Source organism: Pelodiscus sinensis, chromosome 24 (assembly GCF_052426305.1).
Source record: "Pelodiscus sinensis isolate ZL-2025 chromosome 24, ASM5242630v1, whole genome shotgun sequence".
NCBI classification, from domain to species: Eukaryota; Metazoa; Chordata; order Testudines; family Trionychidae; genus Pelodiscus; species Pelodiscus sinensis.
Genome location: NC_143075.1, coordinates 19,834,313 through 19,860,304, shown reverse-complemented (window position 1 = coordinate 19,860,304; position 25,992 = coordinate 19,834,313). Strand labels below are relative to the sequence as shown.

General features: G+C 55.4%; 1 protein-coding gene across 2 annotated transcripts in view; it reads left to right on the top strand.

Annotated features, from left to right (window-relative positions):
* Positions 1 to 334: 334 nt before the first annotated feature.
* IGSF21 (immunoglobin superfamily member 21) overlaps positions 335 to 25,992 on the top strand; it is a 299,719-nt gene continuing 274,061 nt past the window's right edge. Inside the window, exon 1 of one of the 2 annotated variants that reach the window (XM_089773099.1) lies at positions 335 to 902. In XM_089773099.1, the coding sequence (XP_089629225.1) occupies positions 839 to 902 (64 nt within the window). In that variant the 5' untranslated portion in view covers positions 335 to 838. The remainder of the gene's footprint in view (positions 903 to 25,992) is intronic. The other variant, XM_075906417.2, reaches the window with a different exon arrangement.

Sequence of the window (25,992 nt, the reverse complement as noted above, 5' to 3'; positions counted from 1 at the left end):
CAAGAAACCCTCGTGGGTCGCCCTGGTTGCCGCGTGCGGAGCAAAAGGGAGCCTGGACCAGCTGCACTGCGGGATTGGGGGCCGGGGCGGGGGCGCTGCTTTAGGGCAGGGGGTGCCCAACGGGGGGGGGGATTGATCCTGCCCCCCCCCCCCCCGCTCTGCGCAGCCCTGCAGAGACGGGGATTATCACGACAGCTGCTGTCACAACTTTCACCAGAGCGCACGGGGGCAGCTGAACTGCGCTGCGTCTCCCCCCGCCCCCCACCTGCGCCTGCTCCCCATCTGCGCTGTGAGCCCGCGCCAGCCACACGCGCGAACGGGGCGGGGGAGGCTGGAGGCTCTGGCGAGGGGGGGGGCGGTGTATTTTTGCCGGCCGGGAAAGGGTTAAGCAGCTAAAACAAGCCCCCGAGGGTGGGGGCCGTGGGAAGGGGAGGGGGGCTGATCTGTGCTGTCTCCCTCTCGCTGCAATAAATCGGCTTAGAGGCCGGGAGCGCAGCAGCCCGCGAGGATTAAGGGAAAGTCTGTCTCATGCACCGGCGCCAGCGCAAGAGGGGACGCGGGGGAGGGGGCGGGGGAGCGCAGGGAGCGCAGATTTCAGCCTAAACTCGGGCAGCTGATTTGGATTCCGGCGAGCCAGGAGCGAGCGCGCCAGCCGCCCAGGTGCGGCGCCTCTCCCGCTTGGTTCGGGCAGGGAGCCGGGCTCTTCCCTCCCCTCCTCCCCCGTTCCCCCGGACTCCGGCGATGTCTGACCCCCGCCGCTGTCCCGTGCTCCTCGGCCCGCCGTGCAGGCGGCTCGGGCGCTTCTGAACCAGATGGAGTTTTCCTCGCGGGGGCCAACATGCGGAAGATGAGCTGCCTGCGGCTGTGCTGGCTGCTGTGGGACCTCCTGGACCTGGTGCTGGGTGAGTGCCCCCCCCCCCCCATCTGATTCCGCCCCTCCCCCCCGAGTCCACCTGGTGTAAACCAGCGCGACTCCAGTTCGAGCCCTGGGCCGGTGGGGGCGACGCGGGACCAAGCGGTTAGCTCCAGTTGAGGAGCTGGGCTGTTGCTTCATCTGGGGAACGCAGCGCCCCCCTCCCCGGGCTAGTTTCTGGAGCAGACTCTGGGCAGGGCTTCTTGGGGAGCAGGGCTTGGCTTCGGGGGGGGGGGAGGCTGCAAAGGAGGGTGGTTCGTGGGGAGTGGGGGGGGGCTGGGAGTTGCCGGGGGGGCTGCAAAGGAGGGTGGTTCGTGGGGAGTGGGGGGGGCTGGGAGTTGCAGGGGGGGCTGCAAAGGGGGTGGGGGAGTTGGGAGTTGCCGGGGGGGGCTGCAGTGGGGGGTGGGGGGGCTGGGAGTTGCCGGGGGGGCTGCAAAGGAGGGTGGGGGGTGGGGGGGCTGGGAGTTGCCGGGGGGGCTGCAAAGGAGGGTGGGGGGTGGGGGGGCTGGGAGTTGCCGGGGGGGCTGCAAAGGAGGGTGGTTCGTGGGGAGTGGGGGGGGGCTGGGAGTTGCCGGGGGGACTGCAAAAGGAGGTGGGGGGGTTGGGAGTTGCCGGGGGGGGCTGCAAAGGAGGGTGGGGAGTGGGGGGTGGGGGGGCTGGGAGTTGCCGGGGGGGCTGCAAAGGAGGGTGGGGAGTGGGGGGGCTGGGAGTTGCCGGGGGGACTGCAAAAGGGGGGGGGGGTTGGGAGTTGCCGGGGGGGCTGCAAAGGAGGGTGGTTTGTGGGGGGCGGGGGGCTGGTTCGTTGGGACTCGGCGGTCTTGTTCCGAGCCAGCCCTGTCCTTTCCCGGCGGCTGGTGGCTGCAGGAGAACCGGCTCTCGGGCTGCCAGTCGCTCCCCGGTAGAAGAGGCTGCGGAGCGGCAATCACGGTGCATTGTGGAGTTGCTATTTAAAAATAATCTCCCGCAAATTGCGGCTGATGAGCCGCGGTTCGTCCGGTGCGAACGCGACCGCCGCCAGCTCCGCGTGCGTGGAAACCAGCCCGCCCGAGGGGGTTACACGCGTGGGAGGGAGGGGGAGCTGCGCCCAGACCCACAAGTCAGGGAATCTGCCCCCTTCCTGCTCCAGCAAGCGGTCCCACTCCGGAGCTGCGCGGGTTCGGCGTGTAAACCCCCCAACTAACTATCCAGGCGGAGTTGGACTTAAAGGGTTGGCAGCGGAAGACTTGTGTGGTGCCCCCCCTCCCTCCCCGGCCTCCGCTGCCCCCGTTTCCTCTCCGTCTAAAAGGATCAGCGCTTGGGAGCTGGGGAGCCCAGCCCCTTCCTCAGGGTCAGCCACCCTCCGGGGCCCCCGGCCGGGAACCCCAGCCTGGCGGAGGGGAGGCTGATGTGCGCCCCCCCCATCGGATGTTTGAAATAAACCAACCGGCCCTGAAGGGAAACGTGTTAGCCCTGCGCGCAGCTGCCCCGGGGGGCAGGAGAACTGGGGATCAGCCCCCCCCCACGCCCAGAGGCGGGGTGACGGGCGCTGGGCTCCCGCCTCCCATGCGGACTCCGGGCTGTGCAGCGTGTGGGGACCGGAGGCGACTCGCGGGGGCCGTAGAGGCCAGCAGGGGGGCTGCCCCCCCCCCCTCGGAGCGGCCATGGGGGGTGACTGTGCTGGCTCGGGCCGCTCTGCCCGCGGATCCTGCCCGTACCCGAAGTGCGCTCCTGGGGCCCGCGGCGGCGGCGCTGCGCGCTCACGCCCGACAGGGGGCGCCCTGGGCAGCCAGCCGAGGCCGCTTCTCGCGCGGGCGAAGTTTGCAAACTCCGGCGGGACCCCACGCCGCTGGGTCGGGGCTGCCCCCCTCCAACTCCACCCCACCCCAGCCCCGGCGGGCTCCCGGCGCTGGCAGGGCGGGGAACACGGGAGGGCGGTTCGCTAATAGAAGCCCGGCTGGGCTGGGACCTTCTTCCTGCGAACGGCCCCGCGATGGGGAAAGTTTCATGGCCCGGGAACTTTCATCTGCTCCCATCTCTCCGAGGGGGCCGCTGGCATTGGTCAGCCGGCTGCTGCAAGGCCTGGGTGGCGAGGCTGGAGGGCACGTGGCTTGTTCAGTGTGTGTGTGTGTGGGGGGGGGGTGCATTTCCCAGAGTCCAGCTGGGGGCCTCGCCCAGTATCCCAGGCTGCTGGGGACACGCGGTGACGTGGCCGCCCCTTGGCGAGGGTGCTGGGTGTGTATGACCCCCATGGGTGCGGTGCTTTAGGGAGACGGGGGGAGCGAAGGGTTTTCCTGGACCCACTTCAGGCTTGGAAATGGGGAGCTCTGTGGGGCTGGGGAAGGAAGCGGAGCGTGTCTGAGCAAACCGCACAGGGAGAGGGGAGGCTGTGCCCAGCGCATCCAGCCGCCCCCGGTGCGGCTCCTACCCTGGCAAACCCAGCCACAGCTCCCAGCTTTGAACAGGTGCCCTTGTCCCGCTTTCTTGTGGTTAAACCGCCACTGTCTCCTTCCAGGCCTCTGGCTCTTGTCCTGACCTACCCTGGGATGCTGGGTGTCTGCAGCAAGCCAGACAATCCTTGGCACTCAGAAGGCCCCATTCATTCTGCCCCCTTCAGCTCTGGGCAGCCCCTGGAAGGGAAGCAGGTTGATCTGTTCAGAGCTGAATTTATTTCCCCCTTGAATCTGCTTTGATCTTCTTTTCTCCTCTATTCCCACTTACCTGGGAGGAGAGGAGGAAGTTAATGGAATGGCCTTTTCCAGGCTGAGGCCTGCATACTGTGACCCAGATCTCGCACCAGGAGTGATGGCACCTGACATGTCCTCCTTCTCTGGCTTTAATTAAACTCACCTGCAGGCTGATCAGCCCTTGGGAGAGGTGAAAGGACAGTACATCAAACTCTGGCCAAGCAGGGAGAGCTAGGTTGCGGAGGAACAAGGAGCACGGTAGCACCTAAAAAATTAACCATTTTATTATGGCTTAAGCTTTCATGAGTGGCGACTCGCTCCATCAGATACACGAAGTGAGGAAGTGAATTGTCCTTCACAAAAGCTTATGCCGTAAGAAATTCCTTGTTTTTGCTGATACTGACTAACGTGGCTACCTCTGAAACCTGCCATGGGGGGTGCAGAAAGCACCTGGGAACGTAAGGGCAAGAAAGAGGGCTAACTGGGTTTTCTTTTGTGACGTACTTTGCACCTACAAGGAAGGATGTTGATGGTCTGAGTGTTCCTGGGAGCAAGATACTGGCTTTCCACTCAGCCTAACGACGCAGTCTGTTCCTTTGCTCAGGTCCATTTGCTTGGCTCAGCACAGCTCAGGGTGGCTCTGTGCCATCTTTGCACTTCCTGGATTTTGGAGGCTGCCAAGGACTTGCGCAGTGCTTGGCATAACCTAGACCAGCTGCCCGGGAGAGCTAGAGAGCCGTGCCTTCTGACCGCTTCTTCTAACTCCCCCTGCCCCCCTTCCCACAGGCCCCTCCAGCCATATGGCCGGCATGTCACAAGGCCCGCAAGGGTGGGGCTGCTTGCTGGCTTGCACCGGGGGGAGGGGGTTCCCTGCTTAGAGCATCTGCTGGCATTGTGTTCCCTGTGAGCCCCCCCCCTCCCGATTTGGGGCAGGACTCCTCCACAGCAGTGTAATGGGGATGTTAAATGCTGCCCTGCCCCCCCCCCCATGTGACCGAGAGTGCTGATTCACGGTGTGAAAGGTGCAAGGCAGGAGAGATGCAGGCCTGGCCAGGTCCAGTAACTTTGCAGAGGGGCAGCCCCTGCTTGCTGGGGGGAATGTGAGGGGAGGGGGGCAGAGGGGCTCAATGTACCTCTCTGTTATCACTTAGAGACCTCAGTGCTAAAAAGGTCCCCTGCTGTGGTATCTGAGCACCGCACCGTGCCCTGCGTGGGAGCAATCTGCTATGATCCCTTATGATGGAGGAAAGCGAGGCTTAGCGAGACTCACATTGGGTCAGGCAGGCAGCTTGTGGCAGAGCTAGGAATGGATCTCAGGTTTCCGGCTACGGCTCTAACCTCTCCTCTGAGGGGACAAGCTTTTAAAAATACCCTTCAGCCGAGCCAGGCAACTGGGGTGCTGTGACTGCTGTTTGTCATGCTGCGCGTAATCCTGTGATTGCGCCGCCCCGTCGGTCAGTAGCCACTTGCCCTCTCCACGGCAGGCCCGGATGTTTGTACAGTGCCTAGCGCAACGGGGCTCGGTCCCCTGATTTGGCTTCTTGGTGCTCCCGCAGTACAAATAATAAAGGTGTCTGTGGGAAGGAGCTTTGCTGCAGGCTGGGTGCATCCTCGCTGCAAATCATGCTGCACCGAGAGAGGAGAAAGCCACCAAAGAGCCGCTTGGTTGCCCCTGAGTTGCTTGATCCAGGCTTCCAGCCGAAACTGAGCTTTCTAAGGGACATAAATGTGATTTTTTTCCCCCCCTGGGCTCAGGAGTACAGACCCCATTAGCCAGCTCAGTAGGACTCAGTGGAAATGTCCGTGCAGGATTCTCCTTCACACGGGGGATGTGATAGGTGTTTCTTGAGGGTGTGTGTAGACAGCTGCAGCAGGGAGCCTTGCCTAGTGGTTTGGGGGGGGGGGGTTATAGGGACTCCAGCCCTACAGAGCATCCTTTCTCAACAGGATGAGAGCTTATAAGATGGGAGTGCGGGGGGAGGGGGCAGACCGTGTGTGTTTGAGAGAAATGTGGAGACCATCTCTGTGTTGCAATGGACACACAGCCCTATGACTTTGGGAGGTAGCAGGCTCCAACCTCTGAACCATGAATTAGGGTCAGGAGATTACGGGCTTGTCTGCACGAACACTTGGTGAACATCTGCACTCCAGTCGCTAGTAAATCCACCTCCCCACAAGTATTCTTCTATCTGTCGACTGCTCTCTATGCTGGGGCTTAGATCAGCTTACGTGTGTGTGTGTGTGTGTGTGTGTGTGTCACACTCCCATGTGACGTAGCTGGACCCACGTAACTTTCTGTTGTAGACCAGCTGTTAGTTTGGAGAAGTGTGGGGTAAATTCACACCCCATCAAGCATCCATGTAGACCCCACAGATGTACACTTAAAGTACTCTAGCGCAGTAGTTCTCAAACTATGGGTCACGACCCAGTAAGGGGTCCTGGCACATCAGGCCCTGAGTCTTGTTGTTGCAGGGGGATCAGGTGACCAGTGGGGGTCCTAAGGCAGCTACCTGCCTGTCCTGCACCACAGATGGTGCTGCACCCCAGAAGTGGTTGACAACAGGCCCAGCTCCTAGGTGTGTGTGGGGGGGGGGAGGGACAGCAAACGCTGTGCATTGTCCCACACTGAGCACTAGCTCTGCGCTCCCCTTGGCTGGGTACCAGCTGCTGGCTGCTTCTGGGGCGCAGCATAGTCTGCCGCGCCTGGAGAGGCAGGAAGCTGCCTTTAGCCTCCCCTCTCCCCCCCCCCCCCCCCCCCACCGCTGACCAGAAGACACTCAAGGTAAGCCCCTTCTGCCCCCCAAAGCCGGAGCCGCTTCCCGCCCCCCAAAGCTCTCATCCTCAGCCCCACCCCGGAGCCCACACTCCAGTCAAATTATATTGGGTCACATCATCAATTTTCTTCAGCTGGGTCATGAGAAAAGAAGTTTGAAAAGCCCTACCCTAGTGTGGTGTAATCCTCTCCTGGTTTCAAAGCAGGGTACATCCGAGTGAGCCGTGGGCGTGGCTGTTGACCCCTCCCAGCTACTGTACTCCTCGGGGGGGGGGGGGTCCTCATTTGTCTTGTGCACCCACAAGTTTCACCTCCCTTGAAAACGGCTTGCTTACAACACGAGAATGAAAAACAAAAGTGTCACAGCACACTGTTACTGAAAATTGCTTCCTTAAATACTGTACTTACAGTTCAGCGTATAGTACATAAAGCAGTATGAGCAAGTAATTGTATGAAATTTCAGTTTGTGCCGACTGTCTGTGCTTTTTATGTCATTTGTTGTAAAACTAGGCAAATATCGAGATGAGTTGATGTACCGCCTGGAAGATTTTGGCATGCTCCCCTCCCCAACTCTTTGCAGCATGTAATTTTAAAACACGGTTTGATTTAATTATTAACCAATCAGGGTGCTTTTACTATGTTAACCAGTTGTCATTGATAAAATAGTACTACTTGGTGAGTCATTTTGCTGTGAGGGTAATAAGCTGTAATAAATGAAACAGTGAATTCACACGACTTTGGCTCTTTTGGGTAATTGCTAATTTGGCTCCTGACTACTGAAGTCTGAGTGTCATGGATATAAACAGTAGCTTTTCCCCATTGCACTTTACCTTCAGGTCGGGATAAATCTGTAGTAATGATTCACAATGGACAACTTATTTATTGACTTTCACTTCTTTTTTCCGTTTGCAAATTGGCCTGAAATAGAGTGGATTATTGTCTGAGCCTTCTGATATAATTTCGGCAAGTAATTTGCAGCCTATAGATCATTTGCAAGCAAGTCACTGTATTTGACGCCCAGCGTTTGAGCTGGTTTGATTGGGTGGGCCTGGTATCTGTTTCATCCGTCTTAGGATGAACACAAATCTTAGTATTAGGGTTCTGAAAACTGAGCCAGGAATTCCCTTCCTGTCAATATTCTGCAGTATTGGCTCAAAATATGTCATTTCCTCAAATTCCTGCCACTAAACTCCTTTGCTTTGGCAGTGTTTGGTGCCTGTGAAGATCCTAGCAAAGGCCTTCAAAAATCAGAAAGGCATGTACATTAATGGAAAATGTTTTCAGCCTTTTTACCTTGCTCTGGTCAGGTCAGCTGCAGGCGTGAATGCCCTTGAAATATAGACTCTTAACTTCCATCCTAAAAACCTGTGGAGGAAAGAGAGCCCGGCCTCCGCCTTGGGTAATCACCGGTGCGAATGGTTCCAAAGTAGGGGCATTGTGGTGGGGCGGGGTGTTGTGCTGCACTTGGGGAAATGCTGCCCTGCATCTTGTGCAGCCAATATTTGGGATCAGACCATCACTTTGTGGACAGCTCTGATTTATGGTGAATCAGTCCTTTGAGCTTGTATTTGGAAGCCAGGAATGCCAGACTAATGAGGGAGACAAGAGCTCTCTTTGTACGGCTGGAAAAGAATCCGGCAGTCCCAGAGGAGATGCCGGCTGGCAGGAAAATATATCGCTTCGCCGGTAGGGTTGCTTGTTAGCAAGAAATGATGCATCATGCCGAGGTACGGGGGACATGCACAGAGGCCGGTATTACATGCTGAAAGGCCATTGTGTGTCCAGTATCAGCGTGACCTGTCTCGTAGCCCTACTGTCCCAGCAAACTAGGTTCTTCCTGGCTCGCTTTCTCCAGGTCCCTCATCCAAAGGGGTTCTGAGCAGAAATTCCATGCTCCCCAAGGAATGGGCTCTCCGACCCAAGGTCAGCTCCTTTATGCCACTTTCCAGATGCGTTCATGTCCCTCCAGATACTCTGGAGGTCTTGCTGCTTCTACCAGGGTTTGCTGGGAGTCTGTGTGGGTGTCCTCCTGGTTGCACAGTCCCACTGTCTGATGCTCTCGCGTCGCTCCTGGTAGGTCTGAGAGGCTGCAAGATTGGGGACGTTGGTACCCACTCCCCAGCAGCTGGCCCTGTGCGACCAAGGGCGGCCAGCTGCCAGGTGTCCATGAGCAGGCTCTGCAGGTTCCTTTCTGTCTTGGGAGCAAACCTCTTCGGCTGCCTGGCGCACGCGGGGTTAATCCAGCAGGCGGGAAGCCCGTCTGAGAAGGTCAAGGATGCTCTGCCGTTTCCACTGTGTGCTGTGGGGTCTGGCGCGGGGGAGAGATTTGTGCTGTTCTTCCTGCTGCCCCCAGCCCTCCGTGCGTCCCTCGAGGCTCAGCCGAGGTGCCTGTGGAAAGGATGGAGGGGTACTTGGCCATCAACCTGGGGAAGGGTCAGATTCCAGCTCTCCTGTCCAGGCTGGGTCTGGGTTGCTGCCTTCCCACTCCCCCGGCGCTCGACTCCTTTTAAGCCTTTCAGCGAGCTGCCGCCCAGCCGTCCCCATCCGGACCTCAAGCGAAGGGATTTCAGCTCGGGCTGCGCCGTTGCATTTGTGTGAACAGTTAACTGATGAGCCTGGGCACACGGGTTAACCTTCACGGTTACACGCTAGCCCCCTCCCCAGTGCCTGGGGGGAGCCGGCTTTTAAGCCACGGAGTCACCTTCCCCTTCCCCCCCCGTCTCCTGTTCCCACACTGCTGCAGGGGTAGGCGGCTCCGTGGGAGCTGGCGTTCACTGGGATCCTGCTTAAAAGCCGTCTCCCTCCCCCACTGGCTCCTGCCTGCCCTCCCCCACGCTGCTGCCTCTGATACTGAGGCAACAGCATGGTGGGTGGGAAGGGGGGCTTTTCAGCCGTTACTCGTTTCCATGAATAAACCCTTTAATGTCCCTCATTGCAGCTACTGTTTCCCTTAGCGCCTGTGGGGTCGGCACCGCTTCCTTCCGGCATTGCCCCTGGCGGTCCCGCTGCCGGGGGCCACAGCAGCTGAGCTCCTGACGATGAGACCCCCTCGGTGCCGTAACCCCCTCGTCCTGCCCCCTGCGGGAATGATGTGTGGTGTGGCCTGCCCAGGTCCCGGAGACGAGGGAGGTTTGGTTGGGCTGGTGCCTGTGGCTGCTGCAGCCTCGGGGCTGGCATGAAAGCAGCTTGTGCTGCAGAGGCCGGTCTGCCTGGCGGGGCTGGATGTGCGGAGAGCCGTGTGCTAGCCTGAGGGAGGGAAGCCACGAAGGGCGAAGCTCTCAGCACCGCTCCCTGCCTTCCCTAGCAGCCAGCACAGAGCAGAGGCCTGGAGTCAGGTCCCAGAGGCCTGGATTGCCCCTCGGCTGCTCTGCAGGCTGGACCCTCCTCAGGCGTGACTCCCCCTGCATGCCAGAGAGGAGGGCGTCATCGGAGGCCACACAGAGGCGCTTCCCCCTGGGGCGCTGAGCAGAAGGCCCCACCCGGGGCTCTCAGGGTGGAGTTAGTGCTGTGCTGTTGCCAGAAGCCTGGGCAGGAAGGTGCCGGCTCAGTGTATTGACGTCTCTGTATTGAGCAGCTGCAGAGAGAGCAAGGGGCCAGAAAAGCCTCTGGCAGGGTGTTCAAGCAGGGCAGCTCCTGTACTGGCAATTTGGGAGGGGGGCAGGGATCCTTCCCCACGGGTTCCCTGCCCTGTGGAGTCAGGAGTTGGCCTCCACTCTCACCACCTTGGCAGGGAGGGCTCCAGGGGGTGGGACGATCCAGCCCAGATGTCTCTGGCTGGCTGCTTGCAAGCCTGGAGTCAGCAGAGAGTCTGCGGCTGTTCTAGGCTGGCGCGGGGGCATTTCTGGGATGAGAGATGGCGATGGGGCAGGGCTGGGTCACAGGATTCCAGCCTTGCCCCTAAAGGCTGAGAGGCGCCAGGGCCGGCCCACAACATTTTGGCACCTGAGGCGGGGAGCTCAAATGACTCCCCCATGGTCCCTCGCTTGGGCCAAAACTTTGAAAGGTCTCAATTCTCTGGGTCCTAGTGGTGGCCCCTCCACACTCTGGCACCTGAGGCGGTCGCCTCAGTTTGCCTCATGGTAAGGCCGGCCCTGTGTGTGCAGGCAGCATGGGGAGTACACGGCATCGTGCGCGTACGTCTCCGGTTCCTTGGCACGTGCCCTTTGTGCCGTGGCCTAGCCTCAGATATCTGCAGCGGCCGAGCTAGCCTCCTCCTCTTCTGCAATGGCGTCTGCAGTCCCCTCATTTACCGCGTGTGCATGTGCGTGTGCGTGTGAGAAAGCACCATCCCTTCCCTGTGCACCTTGCTCCGCACTCCCCCCTTGATCCATGCCCCCTTTCCGCTCCCCGCCCCTTTCCTCAAACGACTCCCCTTGTCCATCACCGAGGAGATTCTGCCTCCAGCGGATGAACGTCCACATAAATGTCTCGTCCTTGGCGTGCCAATCGAGCTGGGCGCTGGCAGAGCGGAGAAGGGGCCAGAGCCACCGGGTCCCTGTCAGACGAGGTTACAGTCCATCCAACATCGGCACGAGTGACAGCTCTTCTGTGTCGTTCAGGGGCTTTCTCCCACGATCGTTTGTCACATGCTGTCCATTTCCAAAGCGGCGGCAGGCTGCCGCGCTGCGTTATATGTCTCTCTCTCTCTGCTCCTTTCTCCTGGGGTTCAGCGCCACATTTCCTCGTCGGCTTCAATGGGAAGCCTTTTAGCACGCGGAGGAAACGCCCTGTTTTTGGACGCTGGGCTGGGGAAGCGCCTCCTTTGTTTCTCTCCTCGGTTGTGCTGGTTGCTCGGCCTGTCCCCCTTGCTGTGAACCCCACACAGGGTGTCCCTAGCTTTGTGCCTAGCTCCTGGTCCCCAGTTCGGGGTTTGGTGACCATGGGATTTGCATCCTGCGCGGCGGCTAGGTAGGCAGGGTGAAGTTTCTGTGTAGAGATCTAGAGCTAGGGAAATATACTCTCTCCCAACCCCCCTCTCCATGCCAATGGAAAGCACCAACTCACTGAGCAAATAGAGTGAAAAGGCTCCTCCGTATATAATACTCTGCAGAATCAGGTTGGCTTGCAACAGTGCTGGTCTAGTATTGAGACTAGAAATGTTTCCGCAGCTCTCCAGAGAGTAAGTTGGGTATTTCGAGCTATTACTGTGTAGCAATACTGGTTTAGTTAGGGTGGAACACAGTTACAACAGGATGAATGCATTCATCCCGGCATAGCTTATCTGCCTGCCTGTTCTGGATTAAGCTATCTTGGTATAAGGTACTTTTATACCACTATAAGTGTAATCGCCCTAAGGGTATGTCTACACTTGCACCCTCTTTCGAGAGAGGGATGCAAATGAAGACATTTGAAATTGCAAATGAAGCCGGGATTTAAATATCCCATGCTTCATTTGCATATCTTCATTATGACGCTATTTTGAGAGAACAGATGCTAAGATGCGGTTATTTCGAGAGAACCCTTCTCTCGAAATAACCCTTTTTCCTCATACAATGAGGTTTATCAGTTATTTCGAGAGAAGGGTTTTCTCTTCAAATAACCATGTCTTAACAGCGTCTGGTATTTCAAAATAGCGCTATTGTAATCCACCCACCTAGTGTGGTTACTGAGCAGTGCAAGTGGTATCTAGACCACAGCAACAGTTAAGATCAAGACCTCTACAGCATGGGCTTGGGAGCCAGCTGGTTTTTAGCTCCGAGGGTAGAGGCTCCCATGTTCTGTTCTGGGTCAGAGGTTCCAGGTTCAAATCCTCCTGGTGGCGGTTACACTATTTCAAAATAGCACCACAATGTGAATATGCAAATGAAGCATGGGATATTTAAATCCCGGCTTCATTTGCAATTTCAAATGTCTTCATTTGCATCCCTCTCTTGAAAGAGGGTGCAAGTGTAGACATACCCTAACTGCTGTGGTTCTCCCAGCCTAAAAACTGTGTAGGCCCAGCCTATGGGCGTTTGGGGGCCTTCCAACTGAGCGGACACAGTGTCCAGGACTAGGTGACTAATCGGACATTAGTGATGTGAAGAAATAGCCGTGGGGCCTGACTTTCAGAAGGGCTGGGGACCGAACTTGAAACTGGATTTGGTGTAGCTGAAAATCTGGCCAACGGAGACTAGCCAGGCCTCAGCCCATCGACTGAGCTCTTGTTCCACCGGCCGTTCGTCAAACCAATTAGCACTTATTTTGCACGGGCATAAAATCGGAGGTCTCTTTGCAGTTGAGAAGGGCTGAGCTTGTCTAATAAAGAGCTTTGGTCTCTGTGAGGTCCCTGGGTAAGCACCCCCCAGTCTTGGACATGTTTAGCCTCTGCTCCTGTGCAGATGCTGAGGAGAAGCCCTGTTACCGCAAATGGAAAACTGGGGGCTAAAATCACATGGGGGCTGTGTCAGACTGAGGACTTGCACCCATGACTCCCAAGACCTAGTCAGGTGCTCTAGTAGATGGTTCAGTCTTCATAGGAATGCATAGCAGTCTTGCGTGTTCCTTGAGCCATTCTTCCCAGGTCTGGTTGCTTGGCCCGGGGGTGTATTGAGTTCTGGCCTGGAATTGCAAACTGTCACTTACGCGGTTTCTCCGGAGCAGCCTGTTTTCTCTCTTCCATAAGAACGGCCGTACTGGGTCAGACCAAAGGCCCATCTAGCCCAGTGTCCTGTCGGCCAACAGTGGCGGATGCCAGATGCCCCAGAGGGAGTGAACAGAACAGGGAATCCTTCCCGGTCCCAGCTTCTGGCAAACAGAGGGGAGGGACCCCATCCCTGCCCATCTGCATGATGATTTATAATCCCATCCTCCTCACCAGCTTTCTGTTACGTTTCATGGCCCACAGGAAAAATAAAGCTAGAAATACTCTGGTTGGACTGTTGCAACGTAGCCCCTCCTGAGAGCTCAGAACAAGGCCACGCAAGGAGCCAGAGACACAAAACAGGCTGCTCCCAAAGGCAGCAAGGGCTCCTCTAAGCCAGGGCTTCTCAACCTTTTTGCTAATAAAGTACCCCTTTAAAAAACAACAACCCCCCCAACCCCTCCCGCTCTAACCCAATGCACCCAGCCCTCCTCCAGAGCCAGGTACCCCCAACCCCCTGCTCTAACCCAATGCCGCCCCCCCGCCATGTGCAGAGCCAAGTACCCCCAACCCCCTGCTCTAATGCAATGCCCCTCCCCTCCCCCAGAGCCAAGCACTGGACATATGGTAACTCTGCCTTTGAAGTGCCCGCTCCCGCCGCCCGGCCCTGCCTCGGCGTCTCGTCAGGAGGGAGCAAGGGGTCCCCCAGAGTCGCGTGGGGCTGTGCGCTCCCACCTCAGCCCGGTGCCCCCCTAGTGTGGTGCCTGGGGGCAACTGCTCCCCCCTCACTACACCGCTGATGTGGGGGAGGGTCCCCTTGGGAGCAAAGCTTATTGTGCCACTTCACATGAGGGCAGGGGACTGGACTCAATGACCTCTTGAGGTCCCTTCCAGTCCTAGTATTCTGTGCTTCACTGCCTTTTAGCTCCTCTCCTCAGACCCTGGGGAAGGGGCGATGGGGATGCGTTGTACTGAGCTGCTGGAGGGGGTAGGGGTAATGCATGTCTCCAGTTCAGCCGCCCTCCCCGCTGAAGCACCCTGGGGAGGCTGCTGGAGAGGAAACGAACTAGGAGAGGTGCCTGGGGGAGGGATTTTATTTTTCCCTCCCCGCCCCCCAACTTGGAACTGCCTGGGTCTCACTGGAGCCACCGCAGCCACCCGCTTTTCCCACCAGCGCTGGGGCGTGTGCACAGAGCAGCTGTGAATATCCGGGCCCGCAGCTCCAAACATTCCCTTTGACAGACACATGCCGCCGCCCCCTCCCCTATCGCCTTTGCAGGGTGGAATCCCAGAATTTTTTTGCCAAATTTCAGTTATGCTGATGTATCCCCAGACTTCTCTCAGGTACCCCTAAGAGGTACACGTACCACCAGTTGAGAAACAATGATCTAACCCACCCGTCCTGGAACGCCACTTCTGTTCATGCTCTTTGCTACAAGGAGCCCCTAGAAAGGCCCTGAAGTGATTCCAGCATGGCCCTCCACACCCCCACCTCTGGAACAGCTGTTGAACTGCTGTGTGACAAGGCCATGCCCTGTTAGCCAGCTGCTGAGCTCTGCCCCGGCTGCAGCCACCTCCCACAGCCGGGGAACGTGTCCCTGCACCATGTGTTTGTCGCTTAATCCTCTGAAGTGCTTTTCGAGGCTTATGAGCTGTGCATTACCAAGGATGGGTTTGAAGTGGAGGACAAGGGGTATCCCGAGGCGGCACTGATCCAGCTGTTCTGCAGCACCCTGTCCTGCAGATCCAGCTGTTCTGCAGCACCTTATCCCGCAGATCCAGTTGCTGGTTGGCGAGCAAAAGTGCAGCAAGTGAAGGGCACGTTACATGCAGGCAGGGAATGCAGCCTGTGCGCTTGCAGGGGGATCAGTCATGCTGGGAAGCTGAGTTTGGAAGGGATGTGAGAATCTGCATGCAATAGCCCCGGTGAGGCATTTAAAAATCCCTACCCGGCTCTTTCAGCAAACTTTTATCCAACCCTTTCCTTCCTTGCTGGCTCCCGCCTTCTCCAGCCCTTTCCTGGAGCACGTTGTGCCCAGGCGGGGATATTTTAAACCCATTTTCTGCTGAGGATTGTTTCTCTGAGATCTTTGGGAAGCCTTGGACTCATGGCAGGTGGGTGTGAAGGGGTTAGTGGTGGCTGGAATTATGGGCGTTTAGGTGACCTGTTCCTGCAAATCTGATTAGAGGTAAAAGAAAGAGCCAGCCCTCTGCGTGGGGATGGTGATAAATGGTTAGGAGAGTCCCGGGGGAATTATCCCCATGTTCTCAAAAGAAGGGTCTTAGGGAAAGGAGAGTTATCCTCAAAGTTTGTTGTCCTATTGTATCTGCTCTCTAGCTGGGGGGAGTAACTTTTGCCCCACATTTCCCTCCCAGGAGCTTTGCCACTTAGCCATCCCAGATGCTAATTGGATACAGGCAAAGCTCAGGCTCTGTGTGACTTTGAGAGCACCTTTGGACTGTAGCCGTGCCAGCAGTGTTTCTCCTAAGTCTTTCCACCAATGTGCAGAATAAATTTTGTTCTGTCCATCCAGGTGCATGCAGATGTGCACCACCAATAGAAACACATGCTGCTGGCTGTGGTCAGCAGTGGGCGCTCTGCCAATCAGCTGGGTGGCACCTGCATCTCCTGGGCAGCTGCCCAAGTGCTCAGTTTACAGGGAACACTGCTTGCCAGTCTCGGGGCTGGTTTGGCTCCAGGCCCCGTTTTAGCCAGACTTGCTCTACCCTTGAGCTCAGAGTTGGGGAGTCTGAATTTCTGATTTTAGCCCTTCTGGGGGATCGTTTTCAAATGGGAATTAGGCTTCCATGTCCCACTGAAAGTCCAAGTTGAGTCATGCACAAACTCCTGCGCGTGCCTTTGAAATTCCCTCCCACGTCCCTAAGGATTTTGCTGCGTGTTCTGCACCTGAGCAGCTGGGTACAAAAGCAGCAGCAAGCTCGCCACGCTGCAAGCTCTTGTTTACTTGGCCCTGCCCCAGTGCTGGGGGCTGGACTTGATTTCTCAGCCCTATGATTTGGTGGCCAGTTCTATGCTATAGACGTACGTCGATATAACTAGGTTGCTCCGGGGTGTGAAAAATCCACCCCTAGAGGGATGCAGTTATCCTGACCCAACCCACGACATCGCTACGGCTACATGAATGGGAGGGAGGAGGGTTCGCCATGCCGATGGAAGAACTCCCATGGCTGTAGTGCTGACGCAGCGTGGCTGCACCGGTGCATTATTTGTATGTGCGGGCTTGCTCTAGGAAAAAGTCCCATACTAATACCACGCGACCAGCTGCAGCAGCGGTAAATTGCAAGTCACATTTTAGCCAGTGTCAGTGTAATCCATTGGTGGGTGGAGGGGTATGTTAATCAGAGGTCCTCCTGTGTGCTGCTTTCTAAAGAACATGAGTTACTACCCCTTCCCTCCCCCTAGCTACAAAGCCGTAGCTCTTCAACTCAAGCGGTGACAGTTCATGTGTCTGGTACTTTGCCTCCACTACAGAAAGGATGTGGATGCATTGGCGAGGGTCCAGCGGAGGGCAACCAAAATGATTAGGGGGCTGGAGCACATGACCTATGAGGAGAGGCTGAGGGAGTTGAGTCTGTTTAGTCTGCAGAAGAGAAGAGTAAGGGGGGATTTGAGAGCAGCCTTCAACTTCCTGAAGGGAGGTTCCAAAGAGGCTGGAGAGAGGCTGTTCTCAGTAGTGGCAGATGGCAGAACAAGGAACAATGGTCTCAAGTTGCGGTGGGAGAGGTCCAGGTTGGATATTAGGAAAAACTATTTCACTAGGAGGGTAGTGAAGCACTGGAATGGGTTCCCTAGGGAAGTAGTGGAGTCTCCATCCCTAGAGATTTTTAAGTCTCGGCTTGACAAAGCCCTGGCTGGGTTGATTTAGTTGGGACTGATCCTGCCTAGAGCAGGGGCTGGACTTGATGACCTCCTGAGGTCTCTTTCAGCTCTATGCTTCTATGATATGTTAGTTAAGACGGTGGCTATCACACACACACTGCTCCTGTTTGGTACGATTCTGGTCTCTATTCTGCCTGCATAAAGGGCAAGGAGTTCCACCTGTTCCAGCAAGATTAATCCGGGGTGACTGAAAAGTGAAACTTCATTTCTGCAGGCAATTCTGAAGTTTTTTTTAAAAAATCTGGTTTTGTCCCAAACTGCCACAAAAGGTCAAAAACTCTGACTTCACGATGTGGACGACAGCAAAAATGCCTTTCATCCGAATGTTTCCTTTCAACTTTGACTTTTCTGTAAAATATAATCAACAATGGAACCATTTAGATAAATTCCAGTGAAAATGTGGGCCATCAGTATGTGTTTGAGAGTTCATCACACCAGTGTCGTCGCTGCTGTTAAAATTGTATCTGGGCTAGGTCCACCCTGTGCTGAATGTCGTGTGAACATCCGTGACCGTTTGGTCACTGCCCGGAAGAGCTTACAAACGGAGAAGTCCCTGGATCTCTTCATTGCACATCAAGGGCTGTTTAATTTCCACTTCCCTTTGTCACCACAAGTGGTGAGAGGCTGAGTGGATCCTGCAGAGATGATCTAGATGGTGCTTGGTCCTGCCATAAGGGCAGGAGACTGGACTTGATGACTTCTCGAGGTCCTTGCCGGTTCTAGGCATCTATGCACTGAAGTAGAACTCTGGCTTTTATTCTTGGCTCCCCTGCTCGCTGACCTTGCACAAATCTCTTTCCCTTTCATGCCTTGGTTTCCCCATCTGTAAAATGGGGCTGCTGATGCAACGTGCCAAGAGAAGGAGTTTGTGTGACCGCCGTGTGTGCATCACCATCAGTGTGGTTACACTAGATTAGGGATATTTGCTCTGGACAAACCCGTGGTTTGTAAATTATACCGATTCTGGCTCGGGAATGAAATAACAATCCTTAGTGCTTGCAAGGCCTCTTTCTTCCCTGGCTCCAAAGCTCTTCACAAAGGCACCAGGTTTCTGCAGAGCGAGGGGAGAAGCTGAAACTTCAGAGGCGCAGTGACAGTCACGCTGTAACGTAAACTCAAAGGAGGGCGTTTGCCCTAATGCTGCATTTCCTGAGCAAATGGAGATGGGTTGCTTTCTAGACCTAGGAGCCCAGGGAATGAATCACAGCTTTGCCTGGGAGGAAGGATGGGAGGACCCACCAGTGATGGGCCCAAATGCAGAGCTTTGGGTGAGGCGAGTGCTGCATTAATCCAGGGGGTACCTCCTTGTGACATAAAAGCCCATCAGATTTACCTGGGTTCCAGCCGTGCCGTCGCAAGGCCTGCGTGCAGAAGGCCCAGGGAGATGCTGGAGGCTGGGGGTACGGGCACAGGCAGGGGCTGGAGTCCCCTTTCGGAGGAAGGAGGCCAGTGCTGGCGGAAGCCTTGCCTTGCAAACATCCAAGCTCGTAAATCACCCGAGCGGAGCTCAGGAGCGGAGCCGGGAGGATGCAGCTGATCAGCCTGTTTTTTTTGTTCCCTTGCCAACTTGCTCTCTTTGCCCTTTTGTTTGCTTTTTGCCGAGGCGCTCGCCGCGCTGATGGGGGTTTGTTTTTAACTAATGACGGGCGCTTCTCCGCTCTCCTCGGCGTGATCTCCTTCCCGCTTTCTCCGCTCCTTCCTAAAATAAGCCGTCCGTCACGGGCCTGTGTTCAGCCCCGGCTTTCAACCGGGCTCAGGCTGTGGATTCACGGCACGAGCGCAGAGGGCCGGAGCGTTCTTGGCCAAGGGCGAAGACAATCGCCAGATGCAAAGCTTCTCCTCCTGGAATTCTTGTGCTCGCCAACAGTCTAGTTATACAGGGGCTGGGACGTGGCTTGTGGGAGTTGGGGGCGAAGGAGAAGATGAAGGGAGTCACTGGGCCTGTTTCCCCATCTGCCGCCAGATGCGACTCTCCAGTGGCAGGTAGAAGAGAAGGTTTGTGAGTTTCCCGGGGATGCAGCGTAGCCCCGACTTGTTAGCGCAGGAAGCAGAAGCAGTCAGTACCATCCATCTTGGGGAGAATGGGGCCCAGAATCCCAAGCCCTGCCCCCCCATCCCTGCCCCCAGCCAGCCTCACTCACACCAGGTAGCTCGTCTCTGTCTGCCCCCAGCCCCTCCTCCAGCCTTTGTCCAGCGTCCCCTGGCAAAATGTGCCCCCTGGGATATTGTCCTCCCTCCATGAGTCACCCCTGGAATGCCCATCCCCATCCAGATAGTGGTGCAGTGCCAGGGAAACTGAAGCGCGCACACTGGGGTTACTACAGGAGTGTAGAAATCGCATGCAACATCAAGTGCACAAAGTGACTACAATCCCCACTTCGTCACATTGGGTAATGGCTTGATTCATGCTGTCGATGCCTGGACCCCACAGCCAAGGGCCGGGCTGCATCGTGCCCGGTGCTGTATGTACGTGTGTGGCGGTGCTTGCCCTGAAGAGCTCACTGTTGCAGGGGAGGTGACCTGCAGATGGTCATGTGCTGGCTCAGTAGAAGAGCTAGTTCATTGCCAGGGCCCTGGGAAGTTGAGTTCCCCTTGGGCGTTTTCATGGCCTGGAGCCCTTGGTTGAGAGAAGGGTGGCGTTTCCTACTGCAGCTACCCCCTCCGTTGTAGTCCTGGGGTGCTGTTGCAGACCGGATGTCTGGTCCTAGTGTCGGGGGTCGCTCAAGGTTCAGAGTACAGGCTGGAGGTGCTCAGAGAGCAGCCGTGGTGGGGACAGTTAACTCATCGGAAATGCATGATTCCAAATCTCTTCTAATCTGACTTTGGGGGAATAACCCAAGCCAGACAAATCACAGCCCGGTTACGCCCCGATGTGCAGGTGACTCTGGAGTACATACCAACTTCTCCCCTAATCTTTGAACGAGAGGGGGATTTGGGGCATCTCGCTAAATGTGATCAATGTCCCCCATTTGCCAGGGCCTGTTCTGAAGGCGCATGGTGAAGGGTTAAAGCTTTCAATGGGAAGAAAGTTCCGAGCTGTTACTTTCCAATGTAATTAGCGCCATATTAGCTAGAAGTGAGATGATCATTAAGGGGCTGTCACCATGACAGCCTGAGCGAGTGGGATTTTTAGAAAAGGAACCGGGGCTTTCAGTGCCTCGTGGAAATGCACAGCACAGCCTTTTATCCCGGAGCTGGGAGGTAGTGTCTTCCCTGCACATCACCCGTGTCCGGCTTAACGCTCCAAGTGCAGGGTCGAATCTCGCTGTTCCCATCCAAGTCCTAAAGTTTCGACCCTCTGCTAAGAGTAGCAGGGATGGCACAAAGGAGTAATCTAGGGTGCATTGGAAAAGTCCACCGGACTCTTCAGAGCACTGTGGTCAGCACAAAGCCAACCACTGCTCCTTCAACTGCGGAGTAGCCATATGCTCCTCGGGGAAAGCAGCCATCTGGGCTGTAGTAGTAATGCAGTGCTGACCCCTAGGCCTGCTTTCCTAGCTGGAACATCATGTTGTTGCTGCTTCCTCCCCTGTGACTGCAAAATCCCGATGCTCCTTGCACCAGCTGCGCTCCCCTTGACTCCAAACGAAGTTGGGCCCGTGTCGAGGTTGAATTTTTATTTATTTTTATATATATAGGACTTTGTGAGCTGACCTCCTGGGGTGAGCTAGAGTGGGCCAGAAACTGGGCTTTCCATTCTGCAAGAAACTAGAGATGTTACATTTAGATTAATTCGGGGTTGGAGGCCACTGACCCACAGAAAGATCAGTTGAGCGGGGATCAGAAGGGGCTGGAGAGCTGGTGGTGGGGCGAGCAGGGCAGGAGCCCTGAGGGGCGGATCCAGGCAAGTCAGGGACCGTGTCTGGCCCATGGGCCTTGGGTTCCCCACCCCTGCTCTGCATGGATAACTTTACATTTAGATGGGTAAGCCGGGTGATTACACCGGGAGTAGTAGAGGGACTCACTGTGATGCCTTGTTGGTATTTGGGAATAGGGCATTGAGTGTGTTCCAGGGTCTGCTCTGGGTGACCCTAGTCGCACGCTGAGTGGTCTCTTTAATTTTGCATTTGCGCAGCATTGATCCACATCTGCCAGGGTTCGTGTGGCGAGGGCTTAGTGTTTCCCATGAGTAGAGAGACATGAGGCATGTGGATGAGGGGGAGGCGGGGGTCGTTCCAAGGCAGTGAGAGATCGCTTTGGTGCAGGTCTTGCTGGATCCAAGGATTTTAAAGACACCGTATGCGTCTGTATGTATCCGACTCCGTAGTGAGTTCTACCAGGATACGGGGATGTGGGTGGCCGGCAGAGGAAGGCTGGCCCGGAGCACTGAGCTGAAGCCACGAGGCACCCAGGTTCAAAAACGTGGCCTGGGTTTTGGAGGCGCCCGGGGCTCTGAATGGGGAGAAGAGGGAGACCTGATGCCGAGGTCTGCAGGTCATCCGAGCGGGACTTGCGCTGATCTGCTCAGACTAGCTGTGGCTCTGGCTTCTGGGAGCGTGGCTCTCGCCCCACGTGGCTCTCCCCCTCCGCACACCGTACCCTGAGGCTTGACACCCCGGCCTCCAGCTTGCCCAGCAACCGCAAAGTTGCAGCTATTTTTAGCGCACTAGGGCGAGTCTGTGGACTTGGGCAGGGAGGCCGATACCCTGCTGCAGCGTAGGCCTGCCCTTCGAGGTCTCGACCTGCACCAGGGTCTTGCCGTGCTGTGTGTCGCAGGAGACAGGCCCTTCCCCAAAGAGCCTGCCCGCTAAATGCAGGACACAAAGGACAAGGAGCCCCATTTTGTAGTGGGGAATAGAAGCACAGGCAGGAAGTTCTTAGCAAAACTAGGAATTGAACCCAGCTCCTCAGAAATCTAACTCCTTTGCATCTACCATGATCACAATCATTCCCTCGCTCTTATCTAGTGACTGGCAGCGGGAGGTCTCCAAGTGCTTTACAATGACGGTCAATACAATCCGCTCCATTTTACAGAAGGAGAAACTGAGGCACAGCGCAGGGAAGTGACTTGCATAAGGCTGCCTAGCAGGCCAGGGGTGGACCCCGAGCCAGGAACAGACCCCAGAGTTCCTCACAGCACCAGACTGACCATCTGCTAGGCCTCAGGGCCTTCCCAAAACCAAATTCCTCTCCGACGTGCTGCTTTTATGGTTCCCCCGAAGCCACGCTAGCAGCAGTGAAGCCAACGGGCTGGCATACGGGCCCAGAGGAGAGGGTTGTGTCTGCCGTGGCCTGACAGGCTCCGCTCCCCCATGGCACGTGGTTTGAGGAGCGCTGTCTCCCAGCAGCACATGGAGCTGCCAAGCTGTTCTCATCCTGGAGACAACACGCTTTGTTTATCCCAGAGAGAGAAGCAAGACTCCATCTGTGGAGATCTTCCTCGGCTGAAAGGGAGGCAGTCTCTGCGGGCCGAGCACGTCTGAAAGCATAGCGGGGGGAGGGGAACCGGGGTTTGGTTGCGGTTCTGACCAAGTGTGGGTCTAGAATCCACCGGTTATAGTTTGGGTTGAACAAAATACCCGAGACGGGAGGCGGGGGAGATGAGCAATAGTCCTTCCCTCCCTGCCTTGCCTCTCTTCACAGAGCGATGCGTTTCCTGCAGAAGCCGCGGCAGCTAGGACCAAGAAACATTCAGGGCTATGTGGAGTAGTGGGGCCTGGCCTAATCTGCATATTCATTTGTATGCAATGGGATCGAACATGGAGGGTAGGTCCATCTGCGGCTGTTGGGCAGGAACGGTGTGTCTAGCCTCTGTTGTCCGAGGGATCACTTGATTCCCTGTTCTGTTCACTCCCTCTGGGGCACCTGGTATTGGCCGCTGTCGGCAGACAGGGCTCTGGCCTGAATGGACCTTTGGTCTGAGCCAGCCCGGCCGTTACGCTCTTGCGGGAGGGGGAGGTTGAATGCACCCAACTGCAAGCCCTGCTCTGAAGCCCATGGAGGTGGCGGGACACAACCTACTGGGTTCCCTGGGCTTTCGTCAGGCCCTTTGTCCTCTCCCCCGGCAGGTCACCTATTCAGAGGCGCTGCTCTGTGCATCCAGTGGGCCGGGCTGGCATGGGCAGGGATTTGAAGGTGCTTCAGTATCTTTCAGGACTCGGCTCCTCGGGGCCTGATCCAAAGCCTGTTGACGTTGCTGGTGGCTTCAGAAAGTGGGAGAGGAGGGAGGAGAGGGGGCGCGGTTGGGGGGGAAGGGACATTGCCATGGGGTGAGACAGGCCTTTCCAGTTTAGGTTTTACGGAGTCTTGCCTACGGTTCAGTCCGTGCTGCCGTGCCCAGGGGAGAGGAGTCAAGAATCTCAAACTATGATGGTTGCCATGGCACCTGGGCACCAGCCCCAGCCTGGGCGCCCATAGACACCTTGCTTCCGTCTCCTCTGTCTGAGCTACGTTCTCTTGCTGTCCTCAGTACAGCCTCCCGGCGCAGCTCTCTGGCACCGTTCGGCTGCTTTCCGATTCCCTCACTCCTATTAGTGAGAACTCGGCCCCGGCTTGAGTCTGGTCTGTTCGGCCTTGGGGGGCACCCAAGCCCAGGGCCTGAATTCTGACCTTAAATTCTCCAGTGGCTGGATGTGGGACTAAGTGAGAGAGGCCTCGGTCCATGCTTGTGGAAAGTGTCTCCGGGCTGGAGCTAGGTTTTTGGGGTGAGGAAGGCCCAGCAGCTTGGCCAAAATGTCCCAAAGCAACTAGTGATTCTCGGTGGGGGCTGTGTTTTTGAGGGGGCCAGCCTGAGATTTTCTGGAGATTCTTTAAGGTGAAGGTGCTGAGCATTTCTGGACGGTCTCGGGCCCTTAACAACATTTCAAACGGGGGTCCCCGAAAACTGCAGCACCCAGAATCACCAGTCACTGAGGGAGATTTTAGGTCTTTTCATTAGGGAGGACTTCCCCAAAACAGTTCCTGTCTGAACTAGTGCCGCTCTTTTAGGGTGTGTCTACACAGCAAAGTTATTTTGGAATCACGGCCGTTATTCGAAATAACTATGTGAGCGTCTACACAGCAATTCCGTTACTTCAAAATAACGGTCGGCTTATTCCGACTTCTGTAAACCTCATTCTGTGAAGAATAATGCCTATTCCAAAATAGCTATTTCAACATAAGGGCTGTGTCTACACTGGCAAATTTTTCCAGAAAATCATCTGATTTTCCGGAAAAACTTGCCAGCCGTCTACACTGGCTGCTTGAATTTCTTGAAAAGCACTGATGATCTAAAGTAAAATCATCAGTGCTTTTCCGGAAAAACTATGCTGCTCCCGTTCGGGCAAAAGTCTTTTTCCGAAAGACTTTTGCCCGAAAGGGCCAGTGTAGACAGCATAGTACTGTTTTCTGCAAAAAAGCCCCGATCCCAAAAATGGCGATCGCAGCTTTTTTGCGGAAAAGCGTGTCTAGATTGGCCATGGATGCTTTTCCGCAAAAAGTGCTTTTCCGGAAAAGCGTCCTGCCAATCTAGATGCACTTTTCCGAAAATGCTTTTAACGGAAAACTTTTCCGTTAAAACATTTCCGGAAATCATGCGAATGTAGACGTAGCCAAGGGGTGTATAGATGCTCCCCTTCTGCTATTTTAGCTGGTGGGGCGCTAAATCGAGATAGCACATCTACTTTAGGGAAGCTGCCTCGGTCTCATTTTGAGGCTTCCACGCAGTGCAGACGTGCTATTTTGAAATAAGCTATTTTGGAATAACTATTCCGGAATAGCTTATTCTGAAATAAAGCTACATCTAGATTGCAGCGGGATCCCACCGGTATCCTGGAAAAGCAATGCTGCATCCAAGGAACGCGCCCACTTTTCTGAAAAAATTTCAGAAAAGCAGATGCATTCTTTCACCATCCCTGTAAACCATGCTTTACGAGGAAGAAGGGATGGCTCGAAAGAGCAGGATTTTCCAAAATTTGGCGCCGTGTAGACACTCCAAATTTTGGAAAAGCCTCTTTTGAAAGAAAAGTGGGAAAAGATATGCAAACTGCGTATCTTTTTCCAACTTTTCTTTATAGTCTAGACATAGCCTAACTGTGCAGCGTAGATGTAGCCTTAGAAACCAGTTTATCTTGATTTTAAAAGTACTAGTGCTGGAGAATCCACCATAACCCTTGTTAAGTTGTTCCCATGGTTAGTTGCCCTCGTGGTTAAAAATGTATACCTTGTTTCCAGTCTCAGTTTCGGTAGCTTCGACTTTGTCATCTGGATGGGAGAGCTCATTATCAAACGTTTGTTCCCTGTGTAGCTTCTTATGGATTGCGATTAAGTCAACTTTCTCAAGGAGCTCAGTCTGTCACTGTGAGGCACGTTTTCTAATCCTTTAACTGCTCTTGTGGCTCTTCTCTGAACCCTCTCCAATTTATCCACTTCCTTCTCATGGTGATGAGTGTAGGTTCCTTTACAGACAAAAATTAGTTGATGGTTGCATTGCAAAGGCATGTAGACAGCAATTACTTGAATGAGGTGGTCCTTGTTAAATGAGCTGGAGAAGGGGAGTAAAAGTGGAACTTTGATGTGAGGTAGCGCTGCTTAATGGGTACAGCGCTATGTTGAAACTTGATAGTTGTGAGTTCTATTCCCAGGCCACGTGTGTGACCTTGGTCTTGTCATTTCCCATCACACTTGGCGTCCGTCATGTCTACTTAGATCGTAAGCTGTCTCTCACGAGTTCTCCAGTGCCCGGCACTACTGCAATACAGATAATTAATACCAATGGGCTGTGGTGGTATCTTTTTCATTATATAATGGCCCACACTTTATTTGATCAAAGTTACATTTATGAATAGTTTATCGAGGGTTAATACTTGCTTCGTAGAGCTTGCACTACTGATGTCTGTAATATGCTTGGGTGTCATAAGCCAAGGTTATCAACAGACTTCAATAACAATTGATTAGACATATATTAAAATGCCTATTAATCCATTAACCTTTTATAAGCTATTTATAAATGTAGGTTGATATGAAGTGTGAGTAGAGTATACATTATTCTATATGGTCTCTGCTATAAACCAACTTTATAGCAGCCCAGTCTATAACGTTGGCTCATTGCTACCTAAAGAGTCTGGTTCTTTAGGAATAACCATTCTTTTTCCAGGTGGGCCCGAAAGGGAGTAGACGAGTGGAGGATGTAGACTCCTGCGTCACCTTCGGCTTCCACAGACCAGCGTTCAAAATTTGCCTGGTGGTCACGGGGCCAATGGG